Source organism: Bufo gargarizans, chromosome 8, assembly GCF_014858855.1.
Source record: "Bufo gargarizans isolate SCDJY-AF-19 chromosome 8, ASM1485885v1, whole genome shotgun sequence".
In the NCBI taxonomy this organism is placed as follows: domain Eukaryota; kingdom Metazoa; phylum Chordata; class Amphibia; order Anura; family Bufonidae; genus Bufo; species Bufo gargarizans.
This window is the reverse complement of record NC_058087.1, coordinates 120,722,138-120,742,887: the sequence shown is the minus strand read 5'-3', so window position 1 is coordinate 120,742,887 and position 20,750 is coordinate 120,722,138. Positions and strand designations below refer to the sequence as shown.

General features: G+C 42.2%; 1 protein-coding gene across 2 annotated transcripts in view; it reads right to left on the bottom strand.

Annotated features, from left to right (window-relative positions):
* The window catches only part of DNAH7 (dynein axonemal heavy chain 7), a 518,555-nt gene that overhangs the window by 103,474 nt on the left and 394,331 nt on the right, over positions 1-20,750 (bottom strand). For both annotated transcript variants that reach the window (XM_044302717.1, XM_044302716.1), the window contains 2 exons: positions 4,487-4,663; positions 776-937 (listed from right to left, as the gene is read on the bottom strand). In XM_044302717.1, coding sequence (XP_044158652.1) covers positions 776-937; positions 4,487-4,663 — 339 coding nt within the window. The remainder of the gene's footprint in view (positions 1-775; positions 938-4,486; positions 4,664-20,750) is intronic.

The following is a 20,750-nucleotide window of genomic DNA, read 5'->3' as shown; positions in this document are numbered from 1 at the left end:
AAAACAACTACCGCAAAGGGAACGCCTTAGGGACAAAACCCGTAAAACGATGAGGAATTGCATTTTTTTCCAATTCCAACCCATTTAGAATTTTTTTCCCGCTTCCGACTACATTGTATGCCATATTAAATGGTGGAAATAGAAAGAATAACTTGTCCCACAAAAAATAAGCCCTCATAATGATATGTGAACAGTAAAAAAAGTTATGGCTCAAGGAAGATAGGGAAGAAAAAAATGAGAAAACCTCTGATATCTAAGGGGTTAAAATGTAATGCACTATAGGGATAAAAGATTGCATGGTATAGTCCCATTTGGGACTTTTAAGTAGTTAAAAATAAACATTTATTAAATTTAAAAAAATCCAATAAAAAATATGCTTTTTACCTTTTGAAAATACGCTTTTTAATGAAAAAAAAATAGCAAAAATAAAATCTCCCCCACATGTTTGGTATCGCCAAGTCCATAACGACCTGCATTACACAAATATCATGTACATTATCCCCCACTTTTCCTTCCAAGTTTCATATCGCAAACCATTTGTGCTCAACCGTTACTCCAGGTCCCCAGTCTCTGCTCCCACTTGGAGGTAGGAGCTTGGTGGTCCCTGTATGAAGAGTTGAAAGGGTGAAACCAAGGGTGCACCTTGAAACGCTCTCTGTTGTAGCCTCAAACCAAATATGTTCTGTAGGTAAAGTGGGTCTGCACCCACATTGTTTACATTTACCTGCAACTTAGTAGCATGACATAGAATGAACAGGTAAGAAAACAAAATTACCTCACAAACTTTTTCCAACATTGACATCCATGAGGTAGCTAGGTGGCAGTTTTGAAGAACTACCCAACTACCTTCTTTTATAGCCTTTTCTGTCATACGAAGAGCTATCGGTCCTTGCCCTTGCCCAAGAGACAAGGAGCTTAGCTTTGACCCACCAAAACCCTGAAAGCAAAGCAGATATGTTTAGTAATCTTATCCTTAAAGTATGTACCTAAATTTACTCAAGTTTAATGAAAAAATTATAAAAAGGTAACCATTTACTTTTGCAATACAATTACAATTAAAGTATAACTGTCGTATATATATTTTTTGGGGAGTATTGGATTGTAGTGATTAATATCTCCTTGGTGGCCCTATTTCAACTTTTCACTGTGTATTCAATTACCCCTTAATTCCACAGTTTTGTTCCCTGTATTGCCTGCTTTTACCTGTGCTTAAAATAGGGTTGCTAGGCATGGTCCGTCTATGTGTTGATAGACGGAGGACGCAGCGTGCAGGGTCACATTACTGACAACCAGGCACTGTAAGTAAATGATTAAAGGGGGGTCCTCCCCAGCAGCTGATAACAGTGCCTGGGCTGTGTGCACTTTTCCCTGTCCCTGCGCTTGGCAGATGCTCCCTCACTCAGCAGACTGGGACAATGCATAGTCGAAGCAGCGCAGACCAGGGAAGAGAGATCTGCCATCTGCTCAGTGTATAAATGAAAGCAACGTGTTGTAAGAGGACCCCTTTGTGCTGCAGGAGATTAACACTTTAGGGGGAGGGCTCTGGTTACTGACACTTTTGGGGGGGCTATTGTTACTGGCTAGTGAGGGCAGGCAGGATTAGCCTCAGGGTGAGGGCAGTGGCGGCCATCTTAACTGAATAGTGAAATTGCAGTTTTATGCAGACTGGTTGCTAAGGGCTGAATCTTATTAAATATGGGGTAAGTCAGTCTAATAGTAACTGATTCTGGAGTATCATGTTATTAGTAACTCCATATATGAAAATTGAAATTAGGGTCTAAATGTGACAGTTATCCTTTAAGTTAAAAAGAGGTTTGTATTATGAGGTTCTGCAGCAGTGGAGGTGCGCATTATGAGGTTTTGCAGCAGCTGAGGTGTATATTATGAGGTTCTGCAACAGATAAGGTGTGTATTATGGTGTTATGCAGCACTTGAGGTGTGTATCATGATGTTCTGCAGTAGCCATCTGCTCCCTGCTCCAGAGACTGCAGCTCTCTTTAGCAATGCACCTGCTAAACTGGACAGGAGACCAGAGAACATGAATGGAGCGGTGGCCACACGTGTGCGACTTGCTCTCCATTCACTTCAGGGCCCCCGTTCTTGAAGTACAACCATCTCCGAAAGGTGGGACTTAAATATGCCATAAATGTGCCAGGTGGGACAACCCCTTTAAGCATTAGCTATGCTTTCTTTTCTCCATAACATTAAGTATAAAGTTACATTTTAAAATTGATGCTACTAATTTAATGTATTTAATTCCCTATAATGGTTGTGAAGTTGTTCGCACAGGGTGCTATGTAACCTAAGGCTGGCCCTGCATATGTACAGCACTATATACGGTTCCAGCATTTCTCCAATTATATAAATTATAGAATGTAGCGATTTAGGAATGTATAGCATCTTAAGCATTCAAAAAATGATGGGCAATTGATTAATAAATATGGCACACATGCTTGCAACTCCATCATATGTTTTTCCAAATGAGCACCATAATACAGTCCTGATCAAAAGTTTAAGACCACTTGAAAAATGGCAAAAAATCATATTTTACATTGTTTGATCTTAACAAGGTTCCAAGTAGCGCTTCAACATGCAACAAGAAGAAATGAGAGAGAGACAAGAAGAGAATTTTTTTTTTGAGCATTCAATTAATTGAAAATAACGATTAAACTGAAACAGGATGTTTTTCAGCTGATCCAAATTTTAGGACCACATGCCTTTACAAGGCCAAATCTGTGCAAAGATGTGGATTCATTGTCATTTTCTGTCAGGTAGTCACACGTTGTGATGGCGAAGGCAAAAAAAACTCTCCCTTTTTGAACGTGGTCGGGTTGTAGAACTGCATGAGCAGGGTCTCTCACAGCGCCATTGGTGCTGAGGTGGGACGCAGTAAGACAGTCATTTGGAATTTCTTAAATGATCCTGAGGGAACAAAAAAGTCAAGTGGAATATCCAAAAAAATGTCATCAGCACTGAGCCAGAGGATCCAATTGGCTGTCAGTCAAGACACTGGACGATCCTCGACCCAAATTAAGGCCCTTACTGGTGCTGACTGCAGCCCCATAACCATCAGACGGCATCTGAGACTAAAGGGCTTCAAAAACAAAAAAACGTCTTCAAAGACCTTGTCTCCTTGAACGCCACAGAACTTCTTGTTTGGACTTTGCAAGAGAGCACCAAACATGGGACATTCAAGGGTGGAAGAAAGTTTAATTCTCTGATGAGAAAAAATGTAACCTAAATGGTGCTGATGGTTTCCAACGTTACTGGCATGACAAGCAGATCCCACCTGAGATGTTTTCTACGCTCCACACTGGAGGGGGCGCCATAATGGTCTGGGGTGCTTTTTCCTTCAGTGGAACAATGGAGCTTCAGGAAGTGCAGGGGCGTCAAACGGCCGCTGGCTATGTCCAGATGTTGCAGAGATCAGTCCTCATGACTGAGGGCCCTCGTCTGTGTGGTAACGACTGGGTTTTTCAACAGGACAACGCTACAGTACACAATGCCCGCAGGACAAGGGACTTCTTCCAGGAGAATAACATCACTCTTTTGGCCCATCCTGCGTGTTCCCCTGATCTAAATCCAATTGCGAACCTTTGGGGATGGATGGCAAGGGAAGTTTACAAAAATGGACAACAGTTCCAGACAGTAGATGGCCTTCGTGCAGCCGTCTTCACCACTTGGAGAAATGTTCCCACTCACCTCATGGAAACGAAACGTTTGCATCAAGCATGCCGAAACAAATTTTTGAAGTGATAAACAATAACGGCGGAGCTACTCATTACTGAGTTCATGTTTGGAAGTTGCATTTCTGTTTGGGGGGGGGGGGGGGGTTATTTTTATTTTTTTTGGAGGTGTGGTCCTAAACTTTTGAAAAACAGCCTGTTTCAGTTTATTCGTTGTTTTCATTAAATTGAATGCTCAAAAAATGTTTTGCCTCACATTTCTTCTTGTTGCATGTTGAAGCTCCAGCCATGCTAAATATGATTTTTTACCATTTTTAAGTGGTTTTAAACTTTCGATCAGGACTGTATCTGGATGTCTCAGATGTACAGTTTTTATATTATATACTAATTACATGCATATCAACTGAAAGATGCTTTTAATAATGAGCTCAAAAAGACCTAAAGGTAATATCTCCTCATTAGGGCTCTTTAAAATGAACGTGTCCCTTGCGGGAATCACGCTCTGTGTGAGAGAGGGATTGGACTTAGTTTTGGACTTAGGAAGCGCACTGCATTATCGTGATAATGCGTTTTTTTCCCTGCGTGACCTTCCTTCTACAGGATCATACTGACAGCTTTATGTCAGTATGATCCTGTTAAGAAAGGTCAATCATGATAATGCCTCGCGCTTCCAAAGTCCACAATCCCTCTCTCACATGTTTATAAAAAAACTTGCATAGTGTCTAAACACATCTCAAACATTCCATAATGTGCGATGTTTATTCCGTTTTTTGGGACACACAGTATACTTGGGAGAGTACCTGATCATCAGCAAATTTCAGTAAAGCAGCCATCGGATCAGCGCCAGGAGATAAAACAAAGATCAGTGGAGCACAGCAGTGGCTGTCACTAAATGCTTTAGATAGGTCAAATGGAGGAGGTTCAATAAATTGATGGCCCAAATTCTCTGTTACAAATTCGTGAATCATTGGAATTACCTAGATAAAGTAGAATTTGTTATATTTCACATTCAGTTAAATGAACCTGGAGCAAGGTAACTACTGTATTACACAATAACTAGACTTATTTGTATAGAACTGTAGAAATTCTAAGCAAGAATAAAACTAGAACAAATACTGCTTAGCAACATCACATTGTATCTACAGTATAAGAATACTGTACATTATGTGCTTACAACATGGCTGCAACATAATGGGACACACCCTGATCATAGAGAGAAGCTTGTATGCACAGTCCTGCTAACAGAAAACGTACTTAAAAAATAATAATGGTAAACATGTCGCATTACGGACAAGGAAAGAACTGTTCTATTAGGGGCCAGCTGTTCCGTTACGCAAAATACAGAATGCACGTGGACATCATCCGTATTTTTTGCGGACCGCTAAATATATACGTTTGTGTGCATGAGCCCTAACTGGCTTATTTGCCCATAACAACCAATCAGATCCCACCTTTCATTTTCCAAAGGAGCTGTGTAAAATGAAAGTTGGCATCTGATTGGTTTCTTATGGGCAAGTAAGCCAGTTCTACTTTACACCAGTTTGATAAATATCCCCCAATGTTCAAAGGGTTAAAATTAGAGAAAAAAACTAATTGGCAAAAGCTGTTTCGGTTAAAAGAAATGTGTCAGAAAAAATGTTATCTGCCAGTTAATAAAAGATAGTAGCAACTCTCTATTTTTTTAAAATCTGTTTTTATATTCTGATTGCAAATGTATTTCCTCCATTTTCAGAACATGAATATGGGGGCGGTCATTTTGTCTGAGCTGTTCTTAACCACATTTACAGAGCAGTAAAAAAAATTGCTTCACGGCAGCTTCATGGACCATAGACACAATGGTCTGGAAAAGACCTTATCGACTTACATGGGAGAGTTTTTTTAGGCATGCTCTGTGACATGTACAGAAAATAGAGAAGATGTGACAATCACCTATTGTGAATAGTTGATCCTGTCTTATCTGTACACAGAGGTGCTATCATTACAGGCAGGATTAGAATGAATAAACTGCAGTAAAGTGATCTGTACAAACCAAGAAGTTGCGCCAATTATTAGACATAGTGGCCAGTGCAAAAATAGCAGGATTTTATTTTTTTGTTTAAATATATGGAATACATGAAAAATTAAACACACATCATCAAACAAAAATTGTTTAAAAAACATGTTAAACATAAAAAATGATTTCAACAGCAGGTCATTTTCTGATGACACATTCACTTTAAGGAGATGAGTGTTCATCGGGGCTTTTCCCATTAACCCCTTTGGGACCTTGCCATTTTTCACCTTAACCCCTTAGGGACTGGGCTCATTTTCACCTTAAGGACCAGGCCATTTTTTGCAAATCTGACCAGTGTCACTTTAAGTGGTGATAACTTTAAAACGCTTCGACTTATCCACGCTATTCTGAGAGAAAAATACAAAATTTACCAAAATGTTTGAAAAATGTGCAAATCTCCAAGTTTCAATTTCTCAACTTCTATAATACATAGTAATACCTCCAAAAATAGTTATTACTTTACAGTCCCCATATGTCTACATTATGTTTGAATTATTTTGGGAATTACATTTTAGTTTTTAGAGATGTTACAAGGCTTAGAAATTTAGAAGCAAATCTTGAAATGTTTCAGAAATTTTCAAAAAACTAATTTTTAGGGACCAGTTCAGGTCTGAAGTCAATTTGTGAGGCTTACATAATAGAAACCACCCAAAATTAATACAATTCTAGAAACTACACCCCTCAAGGTATTCAAAACTGATTTTACAAACGTCGTTAACCCTTTAGGTATTCCATAAGAGTTAATGGCAAATGGAGATAAAATTTTTGTCAAATTTTCAATTGTAATCAATTTTTTCCAGTAACAAAGCAAGAATTAACAGCCAAACAAAATGCTATATTTATTGCCCTGATTCTGTAGTTTGCAGAAACACCCCATATGTGCTGTAAACTACTGTACGGGCACACAGAAGGGCGTAGAGGGAAAGGTGCACCGTGTGATGTTTGGAAGGCAGATTTTGCTGGACTGGTTTATTTACACCATGTCCTATTTAAAGCCCCCCTGATGCACCCCTAGAGTAGAAACTCCATAAAAGTAGCTCCGTTGCTGGGGTGCTGTCTCACAACTGCCGCAAAAAACACTGACACAGTGGGTCGTGAAAGACATGTACTATCCCCGTCTGTCAGACCTGCTCCAGGAGACCTCCATTGCATGAAACTTGCCGCGCAGTGAGAGCAGGGAGCATCCCATGTTGTTTGCCATGTGAAAGCACAAGGCAGGGATGGCTTTTTGGGATAAATAATGCCGGCTAGTCATCTGCCAGAGAGGCTGAGCGCACGCCATCACCACCCTAAAGACAGCAGACTAGACTAAATGGCACGGCAGCAACTGCACCGCGGCCAACTTGGCCAGGTGGGAATTAAGCTTGTGCACAATCAGATGGCTGGGCGTGTAGAGTTGTTTCATGACCATGCATTCTGTTATCGATGGCTGACGATGGAGCGGAGGAGAAGTCTGAGCGGGAGAAGCAGGGAAGATGATAATGACGTACTGTCGTGGATGTGGACATTTTTGGGCCTAAATTTACACAGTCACAGAAAGTATGAAACAATTAGCAAATCTGCTTTGTGGAAATTAAAGACAGGGAGGTGCAATACGATGTCCTTCCCTTTCAACAAACACACTGAAGACACTACTTGTGATGCTCTCTGCCGCCACTAGGAAGGTATTCTTGTCAGAACAGTTCCGTCTCGCCCTAATTATTTCCTCCTTAGGTATATTGCATGTGACATGGGGTGGATGGCAAGATGTTGCCAGAAGTGTAGTATTACCTGCTTTCTCCTTTCTATATGTTATGGAGGATACTCTTGAGTTTAAATCATCACCTGTCAACATAAGATCCAAAAAGGCGATGGTACCAGCATCAAAATGTAGGCTAAAGGAAAGGGAACTTACACAACTGTTAAGAGAGTTTTTAACTCCTTAAGGACACAGCCTTATTTCACCTTTAAGGACCAGGCCATTTTTTGCAAATCTGACCAGTGTCACTTTAAGTGGTGATAACTTTAAAACGCTTTGACTAATCTAGGCCATATTGAGATAGTTTTTTTTGTCACATATTGTACTTCATGACACTGGTAAAATGAAGTAATAAAAATTCATTTTTATTTATAAAAAAATATCAAATTTCTAAAAAATTTCTAAAAAATTGCAAATTTCCAAGTTTACATTTCTCTACTTCTATAATACATAGTACAAACCGGATTCCAAAAAAGTTGGGACACTAAACAAATTGTGAATACAAACTGAATGCAATGATGTGGAGATGGCAAATGTCAATATTTTATTTGTAATAGAATGTAGATGACAGATCAAACGTTTAATCCGAGTAAATGTATCATTTTAAAGGAAAAATACGTTGATTCAAATTTTCACGGTGTCAACAAATCCCCAAAAAGTTGGGACAAGTAGCAATAAGAGGCTGGAAAAAGTAAATTTGAGCATAAAGAAGAGCTGGAAGACCAAAAAAGACCTTCTCAGAGTGGCAGTGTCTCTCAGAAGCCAAGATGAGTAGAGGATCACCAATTCCCACAATGTTGGCAGAAAGATAGTGGAGCAATATCAGAAAGGTGTTACCCAGCAAAAAAATGCAAAGACTTTGCATCTATCATCATCAACTGTGCATAACATCATCCGAAGATTCAGAGAATCTGGAACAATCTCTGTGCGTAAGGGTCAAGGCCGTAAAACCATACTGGATGCCCGTGATCTCCGGGCCCTAAAACGACACTGCACCACAAACAGGAATGCTACTGTAAAGGAAATCACAGAATGGGCTCAGGAATACTTCTAGAAACCATTGTCAGTGAACACAATCCACCGTGCCATCCGCCGTTGCCAGCTGAAACTCTACAGTGCAAAGAAGAAGCCATTTCTAAGCAAGATCCACAAGCTCAGGTGTTTTCACTGGGCCAGGGATCATTTAAAATGGAGTGTGGCAAAATGGAAGACTGTTCTGTGGTCAGACGAGTCACGATTCAAAGTTATTTTTGGAAATCTGGGACGCCATGTCATCCGGACCAAAGAGGACAAGGACAACCCAAGTTGTTATCAACGCTCAGTTCAGAAGCCTGCATCTCTGATGGTATGGGGTTGCATGAGTGCGTGTGGCATGGGCAGCTTGCATGTCTGGAAAGGCACCATCAATGCAGAAAAATATATTCAGGTTCTAGAACAACATATGCTCCCATCCAGATGTCATCTCTTTCAGGGAAGACCCTGCATTTTTCAACAAGATAATGCCTGACCACATTCTGCATCAATCACAACATCATGGCTGCGTAGGAGAAGGATCCGGGTACTGAGATGGCCAGTCTGCAGTCCAGATCTTTCACCTATAGAGAACATTTGGCGCATCATAAAGAGGAAGGTGCAACAAAGAAGGCCCAAGACGATTGAACAGTTAGAGGCCTGTATTAGACAAGAATGGGAGAGCATTCCTATTTCTAAACTTGAGAAACTGGTCTTCTAGGTCCCCAGACGTCTGTTGAGTGTTGTAAGAAGAAGGGGAGATGCCACACAGTGGTGAAAATGGCCTTGTCCCAACTTTTGGGGGATTTGTTGACACCATGAAATTCTGATTCAACATATTTTTCCCTTAAAATGGTACATTTTCTCAGTTTAAACTTTTGTTCCGTGATTTATGTTCTATTCTGAATAAAATATTAGAAGTTGGCACCTCCACATCATTGCATTCAGTTTTTATTCACGATTTGTATAGTGTCCCAACTTTTTGGGAATCCGGTTTGTATTTCATTTCTATTTATCCCCAGGACTGTGACGAGGGGACATCCACTGTGTCTAGTGGATAGAAGGTTTGTACACAAACTTAGAAGAGGATTCTTTACGGTAAGAGCAGTGAGACTATGGAACTCTCTGCCTGAGGAGGTGGTGATGGTGAGTTCACTAAAAGATTTCAAGAGGGGCCTGGCTGTATTTCTGGAGCATAATAATATTACAGGCTATAGCTACTAGAGATGGGTCATTGATCCAGGGAGTTATCCGATTGTCTGATTGGAGTCAGGAAGGATTTATTTTTCCTCCTAAAGTGGGGAATATTGGATTCTACCTAACTTTTTCTTTTTTGCCTTCCTCTGGATCAAATTGCAGGATAACAAGCTGAGCTAGATGGAAAGATGTCTTTTTTCAGCCTTATAAACTGTTACTATAATATATATATATACACACCATAAACCGCTACCAACTAAAGAAATAATAAAATAGTAGCAAATGTTTTAAAATATAAGTATATAATGAAAGAAAAACACTGAAAAATTGTAACAAGACGCAGTGCTGGGTGGTCACTGATAAATGAGGGGGGAAAAAGTAATAAGTGAGGGGTCACTGGGGAGTGTGTAGTGCTTGGTGTGACTGTGACAGGAGCTCTGGGAGCCACTGACTCTCTCTGATTACCTCTTTGACACAACTGAGGAGATCAGCGGAGGTGAGTGTGTCTCTTAGGCTCCATTCACACGTCCGCAAAACACGTTGCAGACGTGGTGTGAATGGAGCCTTACCCAGACTCATGCCCTCCTGTGTGCTCTGACTAGTATGTGAGAAGTCACAAACCAAGCAGGGTAATTGTCAATCAGGAATACCCTGATTGGTCCTAGGCTGGAAAGTTGTGATTGACAGCTGTCTGAGACAGCTGCCAATCACAGCTCTGTCACCATTTCCTTGGGGACCTGTTTCCTGCGATGGTGGCATCCCTGCTGTCATAGCATGATAACAGCAGGGGAATGGAGAGCTCTGATTGGTCTGTGGTATGGACCAATGAGAGCCCTTAATTCCCCTGCTGTCATTGTGCTATGACAGTAGGGAAGCCACCATCATGGCCATTTTTCGACTGTTAGATCTGATCAGTCAAAGATTTCACAGACAGATTAGAGCTTTTACATCACTGCAGCTCCTGTAGTCTCACAGTGGCTATCAGAGCTCAGCAATACTTGCTTCTAATTCTGACTCCCTCTATTCACCTATCTCCCACTCTGATTGGTCCGTGGGAATTCATGGACCAATCAGAGCGATTGTCAGCTCAGGGCCGCCTTCAGTTGTCCCGGATAGCTTAGCTGAGATGGCTGGCTGTGTGTGACAGCCACATTTGCAGCTCTGTCAACATGTACATAGACATGGTGACAGTTTGATGCAATGACGAATATATTTGTCATGGAGCACTAAGTAACACTGCTTTGTGATGAATGTATTTGTCATATAACGTTAAGGGATTAAATACATTCACACAACAGCAATTATAGATAAATCTGATCTTTTCAAGAAAGTTTGCTTATTATGACCCATGCCTCAATAAAATAACATTCAGTAGACGTTATAGAGATGCATAACGCTAGAAAAAGCAAGAAAAGCATTGCTAATGTTCTCTGTGTACATTAATGTGTGGATACATGGTTAGATAAAGCATCTACAAATGAAGAACATTCAGGACTTTTTCTAATCTCCTTAGATGTGGGAGTCCTGTTAAGACCACTTCAAAAGCAGGCTGGGCAATCATGAAGGTGGTGAGAAAAAAAACTATATTAACAGGAAAAGACATAGAGATGACTGTATAAAGTACAGAATATTAGAAAAACAATGAGCAGGACTGGTGTTCATGGAAGGACAGCAAGAATGCAGCGGTCCAAAAAAACAATGTGGTCTATCTCTACTTTGCTCAAGACCAGATATTCCACAGTGCTTCTGTGAACAAAAGAGACAGATGCGGCAAAAATTGAACTTTTATGCACAATGCTATGTTTGGAAGACAAATAAAAATGCACACCAAAACTGAAAGCTCCGGTGATGCATAGTGGAGTTAGCATTGTGATTTGGGGAAGCTTTTCTACCTTAGGGGGTGCACAGACAACAGTCCACGACCTGAAGCTGAAGAGACAATGACCCAACACACACAAGAAAATTAACTAAAGAATGGTTGAAATAGAAGATCTGTGTTTTGCAATGGCCAAGTCAGACCTTAACCCTTTCAAGATGTTGTTGCATGTCATGAAGAACAAGGCATCACAGAAGTGAAGCACATTTGTGAGAAGGAATGGTCTAAAATTCTGCCTCAGTGTTATGCAGACCTTTGTTTGGTAGAGGTGATTGCTGCAAAATCAAGATCTACAGTTTAATAAATTAAAGGGTTTAGGGTTCTTTCACACTTGCGTTGTCCGGATCCGTTGTGTACTCCATTTGCCGGAATTACACGCCGGCAAATGGAGTACACGCAAGTGAACTGAAAGCATTTGAAGACGGATCCGTCTTCAAAATGCTTTCAGTGTTACTATGGCAGCCAGGACACTATTAAAGTCCTGGTTGCCATAGTAGTAGTGGGGAGCAGTATACTTACCGTCCATGCGGCTCCCGGGGCGCTCCAGAATGACGTCAGAGCGCCCCATGCGCATGGATGACGTGCCATGCGATCACGTCATCCATGCGCCTAGGGTGCCCTGACGTCACTCTGGAGCGCCCCGGGAGCCGCACGGACGGTAAGTATACCGCTCCCCCGCTCCCCACTACACTTTACCATGGTTGCCAGGACTTTAACCTCCCGGCAGCCATGGTAACCATTCAGAAAAAGCTAAACTTCGGATCCGGCAATGCGCCGAAACAACGTTTAGCTTAAGGCCGGGTCCGGATTAATGCCTTTCAATGGGCATTAATTCCGGATCCGGCCTTGCGGCAAGTGTTCAGGATTTTTGGCCGGAGCAAAAAGCGCAGCATGCTGCAGTATTTTCTCCGGCCAAAAAACGTTCCGGTCCTGAACTGAAGACATCCTGATGCATCCTGAACGGATTTCTCTCCATTCAGAATGCATGGGGATAATCCTGATCAGGATTCTTCCGGCATAGAGCCCCGACGATGGAACTCTATGCCGGAAGAAAAGAACTTAAAAAAAAAAACGCTTTACTTTGCCTTATTCCAACACCCATACTTTTTTATATTTCTGTCTATAGAGATGATTGAGAGCTAGCTTTAACCCCTTAAGGACGTAGGGCGTACCGGTACGTCCTAACTTTAAATCGGGATTCCGGCGCCTCGGGGGTTAATCGGAACGGGATGCCGGCTGAAATCATTCAGCCGGCATCCCGTAACAACGCAAGGGGGGTGACCTGCGGTTTTCTGCGTTTCCGGTCCATTCGGGTCACCGATGACCCGATGAACCGGAAAAAGACTGCGATGCGATCGGTGGCGTGATTATACACCACCAATCGCAGTATGAAGATTTGGTGATGAACGCCACTGTCCAGGGTGCTGATTGGTGCAGGGGAGAGAGGCACGAGATTCAAACTTCCTGCGCTCCTCTCTCCCCTCCTCTTCCTGTCCAGCACCTGCACCCTGCAGCACCGTCCAGCACCAGCTCCTGAGTCCCCCTAATTGGCATCCATCTCCCTCCTGCACCCATCGCCATCCAGGTAGGTTACAGTCAGTGAGGGAGAGGCACCGTTAGGTAGGGAAAGAAGGGAAAAGTTAGTTAGGAAAAAAAAATAAATTTATCTAAAACTTTCTGTGTTCCATCTCTCAGACCCCAGAATCCCCCCTGCCACTTGCCCCCACCACCAGCCCCCTTACCACCACTTTTTAGCGCATCGCCCGCCCCACCGCCGATCAGCGTTGTACCACTGATCAGCAAGTTTGAACTATTGTTTTTGCCTTTTTTAGTACGCGAACACCCAATGCCCCACACACACGCACATATAATAAAGTTTTCCCACACACGCACATATACACGCACACACACACCCATGGCCTGCCGGATGTTCTCGGCCGAGGAGGCATATGCTCAGATTGCCTCCGACTCTGAGAGCCCCAGTGAGGATGAGGATGACCCCACATTCCTTTTGTCATCCGCATCCTCCTCCTCATCATCGGATGACGATGAGCCACCAAGGCGGCGGAGCCAGGGGCCCCACATGCTAGGGATCCTGTGGCCCACCCTAGTACGAGCCGCCCTGGGGTTCGTACTGGTTTCCCGGCCCACCAAATAAGCCCACCGGAGCCCCCTGCCGATGAACTTAGTTGGTGTCCCCCAGTGGACTTTGAGGCTGAGATTCCGGATTTTGCTGGCAATCCTGGAAACCAGATTCCCACAGTAGGGTTTACTGAAATTGACTTTTTTTATTTTTTTCAGTAACCCACTGGTGAATCTGATGGTGGAGCAGACAAATCTGTACGCCCAACAGTTCGTCGCTCAAAACCCGGGCTCATTTTTGGCTAGACCCGGTGGCTGGACGCTGGTCAGTGCAGCCGAGATGAGGACATTTTGGGGCCTCATGCTGCATATGGGTCTAGTCCAAAAACCCAGTGTCAGACAATACCGGAGTGGGGATGTCCTATACCAGACCCCACTGTACAGTATGGTCATGACACGTCCCCGGTTTGAGGCCATCCAGAAATGTCTGCATTATTCCGATAATGCAGCATGTCCACCCCGAGGTGATCCTGCTTATGACCATCTGTATAAGATACGGCCGGTCATCGATCACTTTGGGGCCAAATTCATGGAGACCTACGTACCTGGAAGGGAGGTCGCGGTTGATGAGTCTCTCGTTGCGTTCAAGGGGGGACTCAGTTTCCGACAATATATTTCTACAAAGCGGGCGAGGTATGGCGTGAAGCTATACAAAATTTGTTAGAGTACCTCAGGGTACACTTACAAATTTTGTGTGTACGAGGGGCGAGATTCCCGTATTCAACCCCCAGAATGTCCCCCCACTCTGGGTGTTAGCGGGAAACTCGTGTGGGACATGGTATAAACAAAACCAGTCCTGCAAAATCTGCCTTCCAAAACCCATATGGTGTTCCCCTCCTTCTATGTGCTCCTGTTTGGCCAAACAGTAGTTTACGACCTTATATGGGGTGTTTTTGCAAACTACAGAATCGGGGCAACCCATATTGAGTTTTTTTTGGCAGTTAACCCTTGTTTTACTCCTGGAAAAAATTGATTATATTGGACAATTTTCAAAAAAATTGAAATTTCGAAATTGTTTCTCCATCTGCCATTAACTCTTGTGGAACACCTAAAGGGTTAACAAAGTTTGTAAACCCAGTTTTGAATACCTTGAGGGGTGTACTTTCTTAGATGGAGTCACTTTTTTGAAATTTCTATTCTAGGGGTGCAACAGGGGGGCTTCAAATGGGACATGGTATAAACAAAAACAGTCCTGCAAAATCTACCTTGCAAAACCCATATGGTGTTCCCCTCCTTCTAAGTCCTCCCGTTTGGCCAAACAGTAAGTTACGACCACATATGGGGTGTTTCTGCAAACTATAGAATCAGGGAAACCCATTTTGAGTTTTGTTTGGCAGTTAACCCTTGTTTTTTTCCAGGAAAAAATTGATTATATTGGAAACATTTTCAAAAAATCAAAATTCATAAAATTTATGTCCATTTGCCATGAAGTCTTGTGGAAGACCTAAAGGGTTAACAAAGTTTGTAAACACAGTTTTGAAAACCTGGAGGGGTGTGGTTTCTAGAATGGGGTCATTTTTGGGTGGTTTCTATTATGTAAGCCTCACAAAGTGACTTCAAATCTGAACTGGTCCATAAAAAGGGATTTTGAAGATTTCTGAAAAATTCAAAAATTTGCTTCTAAACTTCTAAGCCTTGTAACATCCCCATAAAATAAAATATCATTCCCAAAATGCTACAAACATGAAGTAGACATATGGGGAATGTAAAGTCATCACAATTTTTGGGGGTATTACTATGTATTACAGAAGTAGAGAAACTGAAACTTGCTAATTTTTCAAAATTTTGGGTAAATATGGTATTTTTTTATGCAAAAAAAAAAAACTTTTTTGACCCAATTTTAGCAGTGTCATGAAGTACAATATGTGACGAAAAAAACAATCTCAGAACGGCCTGGGTAAGTCAAAGCGTTTTAAAGTTATGAGCACTTAAAGTGACACTGGTCAGATTTGCAAAAAATGGCCAAGTCCTTAAGGTAAAATAGGGCTGAGTAATTAAAGGGGTAAAAGGACCTATCAATTCCCCTGACATGCCTGTTTTAATAGCTACATGCATTCCCATGTAATAACAATTCTGACATAAGCAAACTGGCAAACTGCTGTGGGGGCACATGGCAGGACTCAGAATTGAAGGAGCACCATATGGTTTTTGCAGCGCAGATTTTGATGGATTGGTTTACGGGTGCCATTGGTTTTTATTTTTTAAGTGATTGTCTTATGTGGGGGCTCATTTTTTGTGGGATGAGGTGAAGGTTTGATTGGTAGAATTTTAGGGTACATAAGACTTTTTGATCGCTTGGTATTAAACTTTTTTGTGAGGCAAGGTGAAAAAAATTGCTACGTTTATTTTAAATTATTTTTACAGCATTCACCTGAGGGGGCATATAATGTGATATTTTTATAGAGCAGGTTGTTACGGACACGGCGATACCCAATATGTCTATCATTATTTTTGTCAAGTTTTACACAGTGAAATCATTTTTGAATAGAATAAAATCTTGTTTTTGTGTTGCCATTTTCTTAGAGTACTATTTATTTTGGGGAGATTGTCTTAGGTAGAGGCTCATTTTTTGTGGAATGAGATGACTGTTGATTGGTACCATTTTGGGGTACATAAGACTTTTTGTGAGGCAAGGTGACCAGAAAATGGCTTTTTTGACCTGACAAGGTGGATCATGTGACATTTTTATAGAGCTGGTCGATATGAACGCAGCGATACCCAATATGTCTACTTTTCCTTTCTTCCCAATTTTTTTACAATATATTTTTGACTTTATTTTGGGAAAACAACGCTTTTTTATTTTTTACTTAAAGAGGACCTTTCACCTATTATTACACTATGAACTAAGTATACAGACATGTAGAGCGGCGCCCGGGGATCTCACTGCACTTACTATTATCCCCGGGCGCCGCTCCATTCTCCCACTATGCCCTCCAGTATCTCCGCTCACTAAGTTATAGTAAGGGAGAGTTCAGTCTCTAAGTTATGGTAGGCGGAGTCTGTCCTTGTTCTGCTCTAGCGCTGGCCAATCGCAGCACAGAGCTCACAGCCTGGGAGGTTATTTTCTCCCAGGCTGTGAGCTCTGCAATGCGATTGGCCAGTGCTACAGAAGAACAAGGGCAGACTCCGCCTACCATAACTTAGTGAACGGAGATACCGGAGGGCATAGCAGGAGAACGGTGCGGCGCCCAGGGATAATAGTAAGTGCAGTGAGATCCCCGGGCGCCGCTCTCCATGTCTGTATACTCAGTTCATAGTGTAATAATAGGTGAAAGGTCCTCTTTAAAACAAAAAAATAAATAAAATGTACTTCTTTTTTTTAACTCTTTTTGGGGGGATTTCAATCTTTGGGGCTCTGATCCCCTATTGTAATGCATTGGCTGTAAGTGTATTACACGCTGTAATACACTTACAGGTTCCTGCCTGTGAGAACCAGGGGGTTGGATATCACAGACTCTCAGATAAGGCAGCCACGATGCCTAAGGAAGGCACGTACAGAGGTCAGCGCTGACCGCAGCAGTGCAAGGGTTAAAGAGCCGGCATCAGTTTTCACTGTTGTCGGTGCATACAGCAGGGGTCCGGCTATCAGTGACTGCCAGACCCCTACAGCTGATCGGGCGGGCGTAGCTCCTGCTCCCGCCCAATCAGAGCGCTGTAGCTGTATGGCACTGGGATTTCTGTCCCAGTTTCCAGCGCTGTAATCCTACGGGTTAAACAAATAACCTTTAAAAATGTTCTTTCTTTATTTCTATACCTTTCTTATGGTACTGTACACACAGCTGTGTGAGAGGTTGTTTTTGCAGGGTGAACTGCAGTTCAATTGGTACCATTTTGGGGTACATTTTTGTTCACTTTTCGTTTCTACATTACATTATTCTTTTGTGTGGGGGGAGGGGGGGGAGGTGACTAGAACCAAAAATTATGCAATTATGTAAAACTGAGACAGTGTGTCATTTAAATTTTTTATATTTCTATGTTTTTTAATACTTTTGAAAACTTCTTAAATAATATTTTTAATGCTCTTTAACCACCCAACAGTTTTATCTGAGAAAAGCACTTAAATGTTCTACCCGAGCTGCTTTAGCTGCTCATATCAGCTGGTAGCATCTGGAGATATGGGCCTGGTCTTGTTTAAAGGCTGGCATTCCATGACAGCAATTGCACAACATAAGCAGGAGATATCACCGTTAGATATCAAGTTAGGAATAAACCCATGTAGTCAGGATAAGGCCTCATGCACACGACCGTTGTTCTGGTCCGCATCCGAGCCACAGTTTTTGCAGCTCGGGTGCGGACGCATTCACTTCAATGGGTCCGCTACGTAGCCGCACAAAAAAAACAAAAAAAACCATGTCCTATTTTTGTCCGTTTTGCGGACAAGAATAGGCATTTCTACAATGGGCCGCCTGTTCCGTTCTGCAAATTGCAGAAGGCACATGGGCGGCTTCCGTGTTTTGCGGATCCGCAATTTTTCCTTAAGCCACAAACAATCGGAAAGAGCCTTCATCAGAGAATATGATTTTGCCCCAGCCCTCAGCAGTCCATTCACCATATTTTCTGCAGAAGATCAATCTGTCCCTGATGTTTTTTGGGGAGAGAAGTGGCTTCTTTGCTGCCCTTCTTGACACCAAAATTGCTGGTGAGTCGGGTGTCTCAGGTGTCCTAGTGATACCCAGGGGGCGCCACATAAACTCTGTTTATGTGGCGCCCCCTGGGTATCATCAGGACACCTGAGACACCTGGCTCACCAGCAATTTTACTTTCACCTCAGTCCACTAGTTGGTACTGAATTTCCCCCTTTTTCTAGGGGGGCTATGGGGAGCTGCCTATTTTTCTCCACCTTATATACATTTTTTATTTATTATAATTTTTTATATTTTATTTTTTTATTTTATACAATTCTATAGCCATCTTCTCTGTCCTCCTTCCACACCAATCTGTGGTTATCCCCTGGCGCCTAATTCGTTCCACTTTCCCTCAACCTTTTTTGCACATTTGTGCAGAATAGTCTCCTTTTTTCTCTTTGTTGCCCTTCTTGACACCAGGCCATCTTCCAAAAGTCTTTGCCTCACTGTGCGTGCAGATGCGCTCACACCTGCCTGCTGCCATTCCTGAGCAAGCTCTGCACTGGTGGCACTCCGATCCCGCAGCTGAATCTTCTTTAGGAGACGATCCTGGCGCTTGCTGGACTTTCTTGGACGCCCTGAAGTCTTCTTAACAAGAATTTAACCTCTTTCCTTGAAGTTCTTGATGATCCTATAAATTGTTGATTGAGGTGCAATCTTAGTAGCCACAATATCCTTGCTTGTGAAGCCATTTTTATGCAACGCAATGATAGCTGCACGCGTTTCTTTGCAGGTCACCATGGTTAACAATGGAAGAACAATGATTTCAAGCATCACCCTACTTTTAACAGGTCAAGTCTGCCATTTTAACCCTTACATAATTATCTCCAGCCTTGTGCTCGTCAACATTCTCACCCGAGTTAACAAGACGATTACTGAAATTATCTCAGCAGGTCCTTTAATGACAGAAATGAAATGCAGTGGAAAGGGTTTTTTCGGAGTTGATTTTCATGGCAAAAGAAAAACTATGCAATTCATCTGATCACTCTTTATAACATTCTAGAGTATATGCAAATTGCTATTATAAAAACTTAAGCAGCAACTTTTCCAATTTCCAATATTTATGTAATTATCAAAACTTTTGGCCACGACTGTATGTGGTTTTGACAGGCTTCCTATTAAGAACTTCTATCATAAACTCTGGCTCCTAACAAAGTAAAGCTACTTTCACACTAGCGTTTTTCCTGGATCCGGCAGGGTTCAGCAAAAACGCTTCCGTTACTGATAATATAACCATCTGCATCCGTTATGAACAGATCCGGTTGTATTATCTTTTACATAGCCAAGACGGATCAGTTATGAACTCCAATGAAAGTCAATGAGGGACGGATCCATTTTCTATTGTGTCAGAGAAAATGGATCCGTTCCTATTGACTTGCATTGTGGGTCATGATGGATCCATTTTGCTCCCCAGTATTAAGACCCTATGACGGATCTCAATACCAGAAAATATTAACGCTAGTGTGAAACTAGCCTAAACCTCCTGTGAAAATATACAAAACTGAAAAACACCTATCAAACAGCAAAACAGGAGACTGCTTAATGTATATAAATATATACACTTTATTAATTACACATTTAAAGGGATTCTGTCACCAAGTTTTGGGCTATAGAGCTGCAGACATGCACGGCTAGATCGCCGCTAGCATGTCCGCAATATATCTGTCCTATAGGGCTGTGTGGTTTTAATTTCTTTTAAAAAGGATTTTATAGATATGTAAATGAGTCTTGTATGTGTCCAAGGGGCTGTACTAACCTTCCTGGAGCCCAGCCGTGCCCAGCCACACCCGCCTGTGAAGGAGCCCAGCACCGCCTATGTCCTCCCAATCTCCTCATTTCATCAACTATAGATTGCCGTAATCTCGTGATGCACGAGCTCGCGCATGCGCAGTTCTTTCCCTGAGCCTGATGCCAGCACAGGGAAGGAACACTATACCGGCACCGCGCATCGTGAGATTACGGCAATCTATAGTTGATGAAAGGAGGAGATTCAGAGGACATAGGCGGTGCTGGGCTCCTTCACAGGCGGGCGTGGCTGGGCACGGCTAGCAGCGATCTAGCTGTGCATGTCCGCAGCTCTATAACCCAAAACTTGGTGACAGAATGCCTATAATTTTATAAAACTAAAAAAAGGCAAAACCTGACGTACAAAAAACGGGTAAAATATTGGTATAGAGTAAAGAGTATTTATAGCATAGATCAGTTGGTATCACAACTATTGAATATGCACTATTACCAAGGTCTAAAATATCTAGACCTACTTATAGCAAGCCTAGCAAACAGTGTATTCAGAAAGTCTTCAGACCATTTCCCTTTTTCCACATTTTAATATGTTGCGGCCTTGTGCTAAAATAAAATGAAAGTCTTCAGATCATTTCACCATCAATCAGCACTTAATACCCCATACTGGAAAAGTGAAAAC